Raw genomic sequence first — 16195 nt, forward strand, 5'->3', positions numbered from 1 at the left:
AAGTAAAATACTGACTAAAATATTTACGAACAGTTTAAAAGCACTGGAATTGACGAGGTGAACTAGGGGGCATATCACTAAGGTCACATTACCAACGTTATTTTCTTATTCTAAACAATTCTATCTACTATATTTGTTTTTTTAAATTCTCTTTCAACTCATTTACATTTGTATACAGATGTTACTGTTTAATTCCTTTTACCTCTTTCACTCTCTTTTATGTATTTATTTTTGCTTGAAAATGTTTATATTTTTCTTATGAAATGTGCTTTAGAAATAAAACTTGCCTCACAGAGGGCCCCACGTTTGTATTTTCTCGTGCATCGCCCCTGGAGGAAGAAACGTAACAAAGGGATGAATTCGGAGAAGATGAGTGTGTCCACACTGGTTTGATGGCTGATCCTTGTGGATGCTGGTTCCTGATGGGACCGTGCGTGTTGCCTGTGAGCCTGCGGACATGCGCACTGGGTGAACATCGGGACTCCATTCCGTAGTGACAGTGAGGTTCGATACCCTGACATCCCGAGCAGCTGTCTGTCTGTGTGTCTGCTGTGGTACGTCCACCTGCCTCACCTACAATAATCCACCATGAGCGGGGATCACGGACACGGAGGCTCTCAGGTATGTCTGTAATATATGCTTTTTTCCTCTGCAGCTGTTTGCATGAATTCCTCAGCAATAACACAACTGTCAAGTATCAACCATCTTGATGAAATAATGGCTCAGATCGTCACAAGTTACATTTTAATCTTTGTAATTCCAGGGAAAACTTTGAGATCATGTGCTTTTTACAGCAGCAAAAACAAATGCATCCCTATGTGACATGCCCGTGCCTATTGAAACTTGAATAACCCCAGAGCTACCGGCATTTGCAAAATTGAAACATTAAAAACCTCCTTTTTTCCCACTTTGCAGGTGAATTCCGGAGCTAAAGGAAGCGGTAGGTGCCCTGATGAGGGTTTCTATTCTCACCGATTAGTATTTCCAGTCGCAATCGTGATGTGTCTGCTGATAGTTTTGCAAAAAAGGACAGAAATGGCGTCCCAGAGACTAAGTCCCTTCTCCTCCACTCTCTTGCGGCTATTGTTCAAAAAGGGGGTCTGAAACGTGCACTTGCGACCCCCGCACGTTTCACACGGGGGGCTGATCCGGACAGGCCCGGCGTCGTGTTCATTTTGCACGCTTCAGCCCGGCGGTACGTGTGTGCAGATGTGGTGAATTTTGGAGCCGAAAGTGGCAAAATTGGGGCTGAGGACTTAGTCTCTGCGCCATTTTCTTTTTCTGTGGTGAAGCAGCCGGGGCGCCGACCAGCGCGCCGACTCTCTGCCGCGATATGGAGGCGAGAGCTGGGGGAGCTTATCGCCTCGTCCCCGCCCGCCTCTCACCCATCATCCGCCGCACTCTGCCTCCACATCTGTGCGGGAGACATCCATGATCCGTCCAACAGGGAATCCTCGCACTTTAAAACTCTCAAGTCACAGAAAAGAAAGTTGCACACGATTAAAAATCCACATTGCCCTGAGCTTTATTACACATAGGTTTTTTTTGCAGAAATTAAAAAAATCTGTCCACACAGACAAATGCATTAATAATAATGATAATAACAATAAACTTGATTGAAATAGAACCTTTCAAAACACTGTCGCAAGGGAATTTACAAGTTCAACATGAACAACTGAAGGCAAACATGGGGAAATAGTTAAAAAACAAACAATTAAAAAGCAATTTGAAGATAATAGAACAATAGAGCACAGATACAGATATAAAAAGAGTGAAAACCAGATAAAATAAAACATCAAATGATTAAAATGGATGTTAAGATCAGAACTAGGAGAACACACACCTGTACAATGTGTTTTGAAGAGATTTTAAAAAGAGGATGAGTGGATTACAACTAGATTGCTTGGATATACAATATACCTACTCACATATACTACTATTATACTATCATTACATCTGTCATTACTGCTCCCTTCATCTCTGTCGGACATTTTCTTTTGCCTAAATACTTAAAACATTGATACACCCCTTGTAATTCTGTCCGTCCTGGCAGAGGATCCCTCACATGTGGCTCTCTCTGGTTTTAACCCCTGTTAATAGGTATTTTTGGTGGTTTTCCCTCGATCTTGCTTGAAGGTTAAGGGCAAAGGATTTTAAACCTTTTTGAGACAAATTGTGATTTATGAATATGGGCTATGCAGATCAAATTTGATTGATTGATAAGGAGTTTGCCGGACGGATCTCCTCCGGTTGTTCCAAAGAGTGGGAGCCCTGACAGAAAAGGTCCAGTCACCTCAGGGTGAGCAGGACCTTCGCTGAGGAGCTCAGGTTACGACCGGGCACATATGGTGTCAAAAGATCTGAAATGTCCTTAAGTGCAAGTCTGGAATTGGTCTTAAACGTTACTGCGAAAAAATCAATTCAAAAATGCTATATGGAAGCCAATGAAGAGAAGCTAAAATAACATGCTTTCTTTTAACATTACTCCTGCAACGTTGAGATTCACTTTAATTTCGGTTGTAATCAATGTGTGGGTTTCATTAGCAGGATGTGTGTTACTGTTTTCACATGACAATAGCAGGTAACACCGTTATTAAACTGCCATGACAACAGGGTGCCACGAGGTGATGATCAAGCCAAACCGGTTTCTCCCTCAGGGGCGATTTCACTCAGCAGGAAATATTTTTAATATCAACACTCGAGTAAAACAGCAGCAGCAGCGCAAGTATTTGAGAAGCTGCACGGAGAGTAAGAGAGCGATTATATCTCTCAAGTATTATATCATCATCTTTCTATTAAAAATACATCAAACGTTGTATAACAGCTGAAAAAAGACTCTGTTATGATAAGAATTAGAGACGATGAATATTGTGACAGTACAGTTGGATTATTACAGTGAATAGTAAAGAGCAAAGCAGAAGTGGGCAAATAGCAGCGTAACAAAAACACTTGGCTCCACAATAAAAGCTGAAGGTTTCCTTTTATTGTTAGCATCAAATATTTTACATAATTCCTTGTGAGTAACAATATGTACACGGCTTATGGAAATCTTAATATATATGACTTTGTAATGTCTGACAATAGTCAACGATTTGCTTTTCCAACACAAATACTTGGTATTCTAATAGAAATAGCCAGCTGATAAGAATTAAATTCAAAAAGCGACAACAATATTAACAACAGCACTTGCAGTAAACCATAAATAAAGACAGCCACTGTAATCTTTTTAATAAATATCTAAGATAATACGCTGCTGAAGCCCAGACTCACTCACTCAATTGAAAAACGACACCTGCATTCAAATTGTATTCCAAAAACAAAAATGAAATCATATACTCCAAAAATACTTAAATGATATTTTAATTATCTTGCCTGCATGGCCACAGCACCTATAAAACTATGTTGGGCCCTCATTGAACATTGGCCTGTGGTTGTAACTAATTTTTGGCCCCTGTGCTTATGTATAACAATGTTACTATCAACTATCAACTATCAGAATCAAGTTCCTTTTTCTTTAATGAGGCAAAAACCATCAGAGACTCATGGACGAACAAGCTCCGGCACCTGAGAATATGGTTCACCTGCAAAACGTCACTGATAGAGATGAATAGATGAATAATAACTACAAAGAGACACAAAATAATTACAAATGACTACAAACTTTCAGTCTGGGTGTTTTACACCTATGTAGGTGCGTGGAGGGGCCTCCTGTCTGAGGCTGTGCCCAGGGGCCCATTGTCTTATAATCCTTTGTGTCCATGTGATGCTGGGCACTGGTGGATAATTGCAGTGTTAATTCAACAATAGCACGGAATATATAGAAGAAAAATATGAAGTGCGTTTTATTTCAGCTAAACCTTTGACTGTAGGCAACTAAATGTAGAAAAGATTTAGAAAACTGTGCAAAGATATTCTTTCATTTGTTTTTGTTTTTATGCTGAACAAGCTGATCTCTCCTTTGTATCGTAGACTCTCACAAACATAAAGACAAGCACAAAGACAAGGAACACAGACACAAAGATCACAAGAAAGACAAGGAGCGGGAGAAGATCAAGCACAGCAACAGGTAGGAGTTTTACATTGACATGACTCTACTCCGAGTGGATGACCGGACCAATGCAGGTTTCTTCAGCCAGAATTGATGTTCTGAAGTTGCCTAAATCCCCTGAAAGGATCTTATCTCACAACACGTTTCATGTTCAACAAAGGCTTTGTTTTCACCAGTGGGGAATTCTGTTGACTGTTCCTGTCTTTGCTGAATATTTTATAGAGAAGGAAACAGTCAGGATGAAACATGGAAACTCAAGCTTTTCAACAGACATGAAAGAATCACAGCGAGTTCTGCTGATTACATTGAAACTGAAACTGTTCTCAGACATGGACTTCGGAAAAGTCCGGACATTATCCGGATGTTTTGGTTTAAACACTAGCATCGGCCCTTAGTGTCAAAAGCTCTTTAATCTCTTTGTCTTTCCAAGTTGACATCTTATTTGGTGCTTCTACATGTTTGGCACCTCTGTTTGTAATCCTGAGATATTTGTATTATTTTGGTTTTTCAATCGGGGTGAATCCCCCGGACAATATCCTGCTGTGTTCTCACTTGGGTTCATTCTGACATTCTCCAGAGTTTTAACTTCTCACGTACAGCCCCTCTGGATAATTCCTGGAGACTATCCAGAGTTCAGTGCATGTCTGAAAGCAGCTTACAGAGCCCTGTCATGTTAAATCAGCAAACATACATCACACAGACCTAAAATCAGCTTCTTATGAATGACATCTGTAGTGCATTTGTAATTTGAAACACTGTGGCCACTGCTTTGGTTTCTTCTTTTGTCTTGATGAAATATTTGCGGGCTGCGGTATATTAGTGGAGTCACGACATTGGCCCGTCCTGCTGGCAGCTGTCCACGGCTCCGTCAGTGTTTGTGTTAAAAAAACGTTTCAGTTTGTACCGCTGGTGGTTGCCGCACCGTCAATAACGTCTTTTTTTCTGTGTCTGTGCATCTGGACCACGTCTGACCTCTTGCACCTGATCTCCGACCTCTGCGGCTTCTGCTTCCTAGCGAACACAAGGAGCACGCCGAGAAGAAACACCGAGACAAAGAGAAGCTGAAGCACGGCGACGGCAGCGCAGACAAGCACAGGGAGAAGCATAAAGAGAAAGACAAGGACAAAGAGAGGAGGAGAGAAGAGAAGGTTTGTTCAGTCAGTCAGGCCCCGTAGTGGAAATATCACTATTTCTAAAATAAATATTCTGTTACATCGACAATAAATATTTCTTTTATTATAATCACAATTATTTAGTGGTTGAGATTCAACTCCTGTGTTTATTGATGTATTCCAAAGTCTTGCAGAGATTAGTCTCATGAGAAAACAAACCATAAAACTAACAATGGATGCTTCAGCCTTCCATCAACTCCGATTATGAGTAAAATCGGACGGTTTAAACGTTGCTCAAGTGCATTTTGATCGTCAGCGGACGAGGAAATCCAATAAACTTTTCTCCTTCTCCCACAGATCAAATCGTCCCACACAGACAAGCCTAAAAAGGAGAAAGAGAACGGATATGTGAGGTAAACAGCATCACTTTGGTGTTTCTGATGTGAAATAAACGTCATTATGAAGCAGCTCAATATGTCGAATGTGTGACTTTAGAAACACGAGCCCAGCTGTCATTAAGAGCGAGCCCGAGGAAGACAACGGCTTCTACCCTTCTCCCCAAAACAACAAGTCCTTCAAACGAGAGTACGACGATGAAGAGTGGGTATCCTTCAAATTCATCCTAAATCACCGTACTTATGTTGAAGATTTAATTTATTACTCTGCGTTCTGAAACACAATTTGATTATCATCCTACCGTTTGCAGATTTGAATACAAGCCCAAAAAAGTCAAGACAGAACACGACAAAAAGGCAAAGAAGAGGAAACATGAGTACGAGGAAGATGAGGAGGATGAGGTTGGTTTATTTTTTTCTCTCTGTTATATTTGATCAATACGTTGTCGTGTTCTCCTGCTGGAACGTCAGCTGCCGATGTTCTTCAGGTTCACTCTGTTCTCTCCCATTGGTTCAGGACATCAAGCCCAAAAAGAAGACAAAAGACAGAAAGGGAACAGATGGAAAGAAAACCAAAAAAGAGGAAGAGGAGAAGTGGAAATGGTGAGATCAATTTTGGGGGGGAAACTATTCATTTTATGCTTTGGGAAATCACACCAAGATCAGTGTGAGAGGTTTGTATTTGTTACTTCTTTGATTAGGTGGGAGGAGGAGAGATCCACCGACGGCTCCAAATGGCGCTTCCTTGAACATAAAGGTCCAGTGTTCGCACCCCCCTACGAGCCCTTGCCCGGCAAAGTCAAATTTTACTTTGATGGTGAGTCTGTGTGTATAAAACCTAAGTTCTGATATATTTGTAATGATCTTTGCTCATCACTAATGTATTGTTTTTTAAATATTTGTAGGTAAGCCTATGAAACTTAATGCTCCTGCTGAGGAGGTGGCTACGTTCTTCTCTAAGATGTTGGAGCATGAGTACACAACTAAGGACATCTTCAGGAAGAACTACTTCAAGGACTGGAGGAAGGTGAGGACATGAGACAAGACACATTCAAGCGTGTCAGTTTGTACACTTGTGCCAGAATGTACCGATGTGCAGGTCAAGCATTTAAATTGGGCTTCAGACATGTTCCCTTTCATTTTAGGAAATGACATCAGAGGAGAAGTCAAAGATCACTGACCTGAACAAGTGCAACTTCAGTGAGATGAGCGAGTACTTCAAGGCCCAATCAGAAGCCAGGAAACAGATGTCAAAAGAAGAGAAGCAGGTAGACGTGCGTTCATGCTCGACTCGCCCGGCTCCTGAAAGCATCATGAAATCTCTCATTGTGCTTTCGTGTTTACACGCAGAAAAACAAAGAAGAGAACGAGAGGCTCCTCCAGGAGTACGGTTTCTGCGTCATGGACAACCACAAGGAGAGGATCGGCAACTTCCGCATCGAGCCGCCGGGCCTCTTCCGGGGGCGAGGCGACCACCCGAAGATGGGCATGCTGAAACGCCGCATCCGGCCCGAAGACATCATCATTAACTGTAGCAAGTGGGTAATCTCATCACGGTCGTTGTCACCTGCCTCACTCCCATGAATATTCATCCATCTATCCATTATCTATACCGCTTATCCTTTGAGGGTCTCAGGGGGAACTGAGGCCAACTGCCATGAATATTTCCATTTTATAGACTTTTTACCCCTGGTCCCGCCATACTGTTGTAGGTGGGGTAATAAGAAAAGAACGTTGTGGGACACCTTAAGGGCAAACATGATGTGGATGTTGTTCTTTCAAAAGGTCACATTCAGACTCACCCATCTTTCCTCGTTCAGCCTCTTTTTTCCTCCATCCCTTTATCTTTCCTTCCATCCTCTGTTATGTTGTAATTGTTGCATTTATTTACTCACAGAGGGAATCATTTTCTTCTTTATCTCTGCGCTCCCGTGCCTCCAGGGCAGTGTGTATGAGAATAGTTTGTGGAAAAGCTAATTTGATGCAATCACAGGGATGCCAGCAGTCGAATGCACGTGGCATGAGATGTATCGCAGACACACACTCGCGCACATGCCGGGACTGTGTCAGAGGTGGTCTTCCTGTCCTGCTGCGTGTGTGTGTGCAAACAATAACACTGCTCGGGGAGGACATGTTGACCCCCACACACTGGTCACAATGGGGTTTGCCTTACAGTAAGATTTCTCATTGTCTCATAGCTGCAGTGTTTATAATATATAATGAATCTGGATCTATTACACTTCTATAGAATATAGTTACATTTCAATTGTAAATTCATTTTAGTAGCATTTAAATAGGGTTGTCCACTAACCAGAAGCTCGGTGGTTCGATCCCTGGCTCTTCCAGGCCGCTGTTTGAATGTAAGCATGAATGGGCCTTGTACTGTAAAATACTTGTGAGTGGGTGAGTGGTTGATGAGACTGGAGGGGGGGGGGGGACTGTCATGTTTCTCATCCATTTACATCTACCTCTCTCTCTGCAGGGACTCCAAGCACCCCAAACCTCCCGCGGGGACAAAATGGAAGGAGGTTCGCCATGACAACAAGGTGACCTGGCTGGCATCTTGGACGGAGAACATCCAGGGCTCCATCAAGTACATCATGTTGAATCCCAGCTCCAGGATTAAGGTAGCCGTGGTCTCCAGCCTCTGTTTTGTCTTAATCCTGATGTGAGGATATATTTATTTTTGCCACTTTTCCCCTGTTAACAAACAATAATTAGCTGTGTGTGTGTGTGTGTGTGTGTGTGTGTGTGTGTGTGTGTGTGTGTGTGTGTGTGTGTGTGTGTGTGTGTGTGTGTGTGTGTGTGTGTGTGTGTGTGTGTGTGTGTGTGTGTGTGCAGGGGGAGAAGGACTGGCAGAAGTACGAGACCGCCCGGCGGTTGAAGAAGTGTGTGGATCGCATCCGAAACCAATACAGAGATGACTGGAAATCCAAAGAGATGAGGATCAGGCAGAGAGCTGTGGCGCTGTATTTCATAGACAAAGTAAGTAGAACACTGTAGAACTGTAATGATAAAAAAGACTAATACTAATGGCTCTCAGTTGAGCAGATGCCTGTACCAAGGCCCAACAGTCCCTGTGAATCCGGCACCAAATCTGTCACGTTCGTTTTGACATTTCTAAAAAACTTTAAAGATACATATAAACAGTTTATTCCCTATTGAATACACGTTGGCGAACTTTTAATTATTATTCCTTGAGAAATTGGTGAAAATATAAAAAAATAAAAAACATTCCGATCTCACAATGTTGAAGGAAGAGAAGAAAGATTCCCGGATCTCCTCCTTTAATTAGTTATTTCTCGGCCTATGTCCCTCCACAAGTTTCACAGGAATCTGCTCAGTAGGGTTTTCATAATCCTGCTCACAAACAAATGGGCAGGGGTCAAAACATAACCTCCTTGGCAGAGATAGTAACAGAACAAGAAGTGGGTGCAGACTGAACTGTTGGAATTGACAGTTTTCCTTTCATCTCACTCTAATCGTTGTTGAATAAATCTTGAGACGATGCTTCACACCCAAATCTTAATAAAGATCACAAATGTATGGCATTTCCCTTGTAGCTGGCACTGAGGGCTGGAAACGAAAAGGAGGAAGGGGAGACTGCGGACACCGTTGGCTGCTGCTCGCTGCGGGTGGAGCACATCAAACTCTACCCCAAACTGGACGAGCAGGAGTACGTGGTGGAGTTTGACTTCTTGGGTAAAGACTCCATCCGGTACTACAACAAGATCCCCGTGGAGAAGAGGGTAAGACACAAGACAGGAGGGACTCAGGGAAAATGGAGGGAGAGTCGTTAAAGACAGAAGTGGAAGGAGAAAGAGGACAACACTTGTTTTATGAGGGTGGTGCATGTGACAGTGGTGTGAAGTTAGTGTTAATGAGATTAGGAGTCACTTTGCTGAAGAGGATGATTGCAAACACAGGTGATCAGACTCTAAAACCTTTTATCCTGCTGGGCCTCAGAGGGTGGTCTGTTTCCTGCTATTACTGAAGTGTACACACACACACACACACATACACACACTAGACATGTGCTATTTTCACGTTAAATTCGTCGATAAACCTTTGCACTATCGTTTTGTGTACACTTCCACTGTGCATCCGTACTTGCATTTAGATGTCTATACAAAAAACACCAATCACACAATTTACCACCTACTCCTTAGAATTGATGTTAGCACCCTCGTCTGGCAGAAATGAGACACTGCATACATGAACAAAGCTCATTTTGAAGTGTTTTCATGCTCTGTAAATAATTGCTGATTTCCTCACAGGTTTTTAAAAACCTTCAGTTGTTTCTGGAGAACAAGCAGCCGGAGGACGACCTCTTCGACAGACTGAATGTAAGAACCCCGTGTGAATATCTGCCTCCAGGGCCTCGCTCTATAAGGGAATTGTAATCAGAATATTTTGTGTCTGCTTATCCCAACTCTGCTGTCTCTTGCCCCCCCCCCCTGTCATACAGACGTCTATTCTGAATAAACACCTGCAGGAGCTGATGGATGGACTGACTGCAAAGGTGTTTCGTACCTACAACGCCTCCATCACCCTGCAACAGCAGCTCAAGGAACTTTCCTGCTGTGAGTGAAAGCAGCTTCAGTCAGTTAAATAAAAGGGAATTGATGTTTCAGATGTTTAATGAGATGGATTCGATTTCATGTTGTTTTTAATGACTAAAATGATTGTAGGTTTAGACTGGACATAATGTCAGTTGGAGACTGAAAGACAATAATTGGTCTTTAAATGTTTCTGAAATGCATAAATGGAAACTAAACTCATCGCTGTAATCTCAACAGAGGATTCCACCAGTTAACATAAATCATAAACGTAAAATATTACAGATTAGCAACAGCCGCATTGTTTATCAACATGAAAATCAAATTTATCACACAACATCAAATTTTAGATTTATGAGTGATCCGTCTCTTCAGTTATACATGTTTACATTTATAGGTGCAACATATTGTGTTTGTTTGGAATGATGGATGATTGCAATCTGTTTATTCTGACGAGGACAGATAACAAAGAAGAAGCTCCATGCAAATAAACCTGCTTGCTCCACGTAATGAAAATACTCAACATAGAGCATTTAAACTCATGTACAACTCAAAATACCTGACGGGGTCAAAAATATATAAATGTAATTCATACTTTCTCCAACACAAATTAAATAAATCATAGATTTTCCAGTTACAAATATACTTTACTTCTAATTTACTGTATATGAATAAAATGTAATGTGTTTTTAAATGCGTAAGCAGCATTATTTGGGTCAGCGATTTCAAATTCCAGTCATTTTAAACCTCTCCCACCTTGCTGTGTTATTGTTGGGCCTCCAGCTGATGACAGCATCCCGGCCAAGATCCTGTCCTACAATCGAGCCAACCGGGCGGTGGCCATCCTCTGTAACCACCAGAGAGCTCCACCCAAAACATTTGAGAAGTCCATGCAAAACCTCCAGACCAAGGTAAACCCCCCCCCGCGCTGTTACAACTTTCGTCAGCTTTGTTGTCCCCTCACAGGAAATGATGTTTTGGTGTCATCTTGGCTGCCTGGAAAACTGTGAAAGATAAAGTTCCCTGTCGACACGATGAAGACGCAGATTTGTTGTGATTGCAGATTGACGAGAAACAAAATCAACTGTCCGCAGCCAGGAAGCAGCTGAAGGCTGCGAAGGCCGATCACAAGGCTTCACATGATGACAAGAGCAAAAAGTAAGAACACCTGAGCGCTGCTGAGACAGATACAGTTCGATCTGCTAACTCATCCCAGGTGGGAGAGAAGGCCACAGAGTGTATTTTGTTTAGGGCATTTAGTGGCCGGAGGCAATATGTTTTCAGGATATCCTAAGAATGCCTTGACGGAGTTTCTTCAAATTTGGTACGAATATTCACTTTGAGTCAAAGAGTAACTCATTACATTTTGGTGGTCAAAGGTCAAAGGGTCAAGGTCACATCGCCTTGCTTTGACCTCAATAAATCAGGAATGCCCAAAGGGAATTTCACCACATCTGGCACAAACATTCACACTCTGATCTGAATCTGATCATAATCTGAATAGAATTTGATGGCCAAAGGTCAAGGGGTCAAGGTCACTATTACCTCACATAGCACAATTTCTGCCTTGTGAATGCGATATCTCCGACAGACCTTGAGGGAATTCTTTTACAATTTTTTGGCACAAACATTCACTTAATCTTGGATTTATTTTTGGCAGCCAAAGGTCATGGTCACAGTGGCCTAGCAAAGTGTTTATGTTTTTCCTGAACATGATATCTTAAGATCAGCTTCTTCAAATTTAGTACAAACTTTCACTTGGACTCAAAGATGGACTGATTCGATTTTGGTGCTGCAGTGCGGTAATTCTAGTTCAATTCTTCCTCCATCTCTCTCTCCCATGTGCCTCTATATCTCTCTCTCTTTTTGTATCTGTGTTAATTCCTCCCTGTGTGTGTCTTTGTGTCTCTCTCAGGACCGTGGAGGTGAAGCGTAAAGCTGTGCAGAGGATAGAGGAGCAGCTGATGAAGCTCCAGGTTCAGGCCACAGACAGAGAGGAGAACAAGCAAATTGCTCTGGGCACCTCCAAGCTCAACTATTTGGATCCACGCATCTCTGTCGCCTGGTATTTATGTTATGATAGACATTGTTTACCTGTGTTTATTAACTACCAGACATTATTTCATCACAAGTGTCATTACAGTAGAAAACAAACCCTGTGACATTTAATGAGTAAACCACCTACTGTTTAATGGGCCATATTTGTCTGGGCGAGTGGGTGGGTGGCTGTGTGGGGGCTGTGTGGGGGCTGCATATCTACCTTGGTGACAGAAAGGCAGGAAATGCTCTTGCATTGTAGGAAAAGGAGCAGCACAAGCAAAAAAGCTAACGGCTGCAGAAGGAAAATAAGAGGAAGAAAAGCGTGTGAGTGCGAGGAACAATGAGGTTTGTTTCTAAAAAACCAGGGAGCGTCCCCAAACAGCGCTCCTTCCTCCATGTGGGAAGTCAATGAGGTGCTGTCTGTGGCTGAATGGAGGGCCAGGCCACAGAGAGCAGGGAACAGTGGTCTGCCCTCGCTAACCCATGCCCCACAGCTATTTCTGGAGAGCCTCCTCCTCAAGCACAATGGATACAGGAATGCTCCGTGTTTTGCCTGGTTGTAAAGAGTAAGGGACGGGGTCCCCCTCACAGGGTGGTGCATGGGAACCTGGTCTGTGGTAGTATGTGTGCGAATATGTGTAACAGAGATGAAAACACTTGAGTTGAGTCGGGCTGATTGGTCGCGGGGCTGCCGTGTTTTTCTATTATCCAGCGAGAATAGAAGGTTTAGGTTCAGCTGCCAAAAACAATGTGTTCTTGTGACTCGACAGTTAATAAACCTCATCAAATTAATTAATATTTATTTGTATTTATATCATTCATTAGCAGTCCAACGTGAGCTGTCCCATCACCACCATTTTCAGTAGCTCTTCCATTTTTAGTACATATGATTTTGTGGATTGGTATATTTTATTACCACCGACAAGGATGTTTTTTTGCCCCTGTTTGTTTGTTAGTTTGTCAGAAGGATTATGGAAAAACTACTGAACAGATTTCCAAGACAAATTGGTGGAAGGATGGGACATGGGCCAAGAACGAATCCATTCAATTTATGCATGGATCCTGACAATGGGGCAGATCCAGGAATTTACTTTCACTTTCTTTAACAAAGTGAGACAGGGCGTTTTTTCACTTCACATTTTCACCGACTTCTCAGGGAATAATTCATTCATATCCATTTAAAATCTATGACATGCTGCATAATAATAGAATCGAGCTCGGGTGTGTTAAATGGGAAACATTTAAGGCCTTGATCTAATCAACCAACATTCAGAATTCCCACCAACAGGTCCAAATTCTGTTTGAACCAAACTCTCCTACAGATGTTTTTTCACAGCTGACATTTTGACTTGTCATAGAAGACACAGCTCAGATTTGTACTTAGAACATTAACGATGGCTCTATTCTACGTGAGTGTCCCAGAAAGTCACCACAGTGTAACACAATAGACCTTCCTCCCAGCAGACTTTTCTTCGTGTCATAACAGGAAAAGCTCAGTTGTAATCAATAACTAAAATATGGAGTGCATTCCATTCAGGTGAGGTTAGTGTGAGGCCCTGGTATTATGCAAGCTGACTCACTGTCACGGCCGAATGGGCCACACTAGACAGGACTGAGCCATTGATCAAGGAACTTGTTTGACCTGTGCTGAATGTTGATCAAAACAAAAGGATAAGATAAGTTCAGAAAAGAAATGATACGATGAGATTATTATGAGTCATAACTTGAATTCTTACGCGTAAATAAGTTTCATCATAAATTCAGTGTAATGCACATATAGAACTTATTTAAAGACAATGGGCTATATTAGGTTTTATACAACAACAAAATATCAATAATAATAATATTTATACATTTCTACTGCATTTAAATAAGAAAGATAGCATAAAATAAAATATAAAAAAATAACTAAATATAACTACTTGGAGCATAGGGAGTTAGTAGCTGCGTAATATCACTGTGGGCCAGACTGTGCTGAGCTTTCAAGTTTTTAAAAGAATCTTAAAATTAATACTAAATTTAACTGGCAGCCAATGGAGAGAGTTGGGTAATAAAGAAGAGGAAGATTCTTTGGTGACATCTGACTCACTGTCTAGAGCACTTCATGGAATTTTTCATATATGAATAATAAGGAGTCATTTTTAGGCTCTAATCCAACTGTGTCTTCCTCTCCTCTCCTCTCCTATCCTCTCCTCTCCTCTCCTCTCCAGGTGCAAGAAGTGGACCGTTCCCATCGAGAAGATCTACAACAAAACCCAGAGGGAGAAGTTTGCTTGGGCAATTGACATGGCTGAAAGGGACTATGAGTTTTAAAGACACTTCACGTTTTACCTTTTTATACCCGAGCCTTTGATTGTAAAGATGGTTCGTAGTCTAGCGATCACAGTTACTGTGGTCACTGCAGGGCTGTGAAGGAGGACCACGGATTGATAATTGTGTGTATATATATGAATCGGTTGTGAATTTAGGAAAATAACGTCAACTATGTGACCAAGCTGGTGAAGGGTGTCGCTATTAAAAAAAACTAAAATCACAGTAGTGTGTATGTAGCTGCGGGTACCTGCCCATGATCGAACGACGATGAACACATGAGTATTATCGACTGAAATTTGAAAGCCATCAGATTTATTGAGACATTCTATATTCTCATAGAATAATGAATGAATTAAGAAATGTTTGTATGGGGGTTTGTGAGAGGCAACACGAGAGACCATATAACGTGATGAATTTCAATTTGTGTGATGAATCCTAGCACTATGCTCATGTAATTATTAGCACACAGAATGTCATTGTTTTCTTTTAGTTTGATTTTGCTGTTTATTTCAGGGATGTACATATTTTTTTGCCATTTTTTGCAGTTACTATGATACTTTTACTTTCATTTTTGAAGGTTTGCATTGTCAACAAAAAGCTCTTCATTGCTCATATGCAACGTGAGAATGCCTGTGTGCGCGTGTGTGTGTGTGTGTGTGTGTGTGTGTGTGTGTGTGTGTGTGTGTCCACAGTTTTACAGTGAGTGAGTGAGTACAGCATCATGTTCTGTGTGTCCAAGCTAAAAGAGACAGATGTTTTCTAAGAGGGATGTGGATTTTGCCAAAAAAAAAAAAAGACGTTTATCATTGTAGTGTACTGTTGAAAGTGTCTTCTTAAAATTGATTTCCAAATGTGAATCGACGCTATAACTTTTGTCATTTATATTTCCTGCTATTTAAACACACAACTCTCTCTGATTGGTCGAATGCTTTTATTGTTTTGAGCTTTGTAGTCTTCAGAATAAAACATCAACCAAGTGTCTTTACTGCTTCTGTGGGTGAGAATGGGATTGAAACAGCCGACTCATGCTCTCGAGTAAACAAAGAGTAGCTAAATCCTGTCAAAGTTAATCGACAGTGAGCAGTTGAACCATTTGCCCTGATAACACACCTCAAAGATAATCAATGAATCAATACTAATCCCTTTTTTCAATTGTATTCATCCCTACAAAGATAAATGATCGAAGTGAACGCATTTTTCCCAGGAAGGAAGAAGAAAAGAAAAGAAATTAAATAATGTGAACAAACATGAACATTATGATTTTTCAGTTAAATATTTAAGTTGTAATTAAGTGTAATAACAAGTTGCATGTTACTTGATCAAGGTGATAAAGGGGCACAGTAGTGATGATGAGCGGGGGGGGGGGGAGGGAGGGATCACAGGCTCCTATTGGACGGATGAGCTGCGTAAAGTAGACAGCAGATATACGAGCTGATACCGGAGGTAGAGAACTTGTCTCCAAAATAAATGCATGAAGGCGTTTTCTTGCCACGTTCAACTCCTCAACAGACATGAATGTGTGTGAATTCAAAGCCGACTACATGTAAAGTCAGGTTTATAGAGCTCAATAAAAGTTGAAGATGACAAAAGGCCAAAGTATTAAATTGGGATCATAATTGATCCCTTTTATGGCAGGGCACCCACTCAAAAACATTTTATAAGGGGCAGATCCAGCTGTCATCCTTGATGCACTTTATGAGTTGAAATTCTAATTGAGCAAAAAGGCGA

The 16195-nt window shown here is 41.5% G+C and overlaps 1 protein-coding gene across 2 annotated transcripts; it reads left to right on the forward strand.

Annotated features, from left to right (window-relative positions):
• The first annotated feature begins 398 nt into the window (after nt 1-398).
• On the forward strand, nt 399-15098 carry top1 (DNA topoisomerase I). Of its 2 annotated transcripts, XR_004614343.1 has the most exons (22): nt 400-621; nt 916-940; nt 3970-4066; nt 5064-5196; nt 5518-5573; nt 5656-5760; nt 5867-5957; nt 6073-6158; nt 6257-6372; nt 6461-6582; nt 6701-6823; nt 6906-7093; nt 8038-8182; nt 8397-8540; nt 9119-9304; nt 9833-9901; nt 10024-10138; nt 10898-11025; nt 11178-11272; nt 12030-12179; nt 14365-14561; nt 14612-15098. XR_004614343.1 is itself a non-coding variant. In XM_034589791.1 (21 exons), the coding sequence occupies exons 1-21, from the start codon at nt 589-591 to the stop codon at nt 14465-14467; spliced, it is 2310 nt and encodes a 769-aa protein (XP_034445682.1). In that variant the 5' UTR covers nt 399-588; the 3' UTR covers nt 14468-14581. The 2 variants fall into 2 exon arrangements, 1 of the variants encoding a protein (XP_034445682.1); XM_034589791.1 differs by lacking the exon at nt 14612-15098 and having other exon boundaries at nt 399-621; nt 14365-14581.
• Nucleotides 15099-16195: the final 1097 nt, after the last annotated feature.

Source organism: Hippoglossus hippoglossus, chromosome 7 (genome assembly GCF_009819705.1).
Source record: "Hippoglossus hippoglossus isolate fHipHip1 chromosome 7, fHipHip1.pri, whole genome shotgun sequence".
NCBI lineage: Eukaryota > Metazoa > Chordata > Actinopteri > Pleuronectiformes > Pleuronectidae > Hippoglossus > Hippoglossus hippoglossus.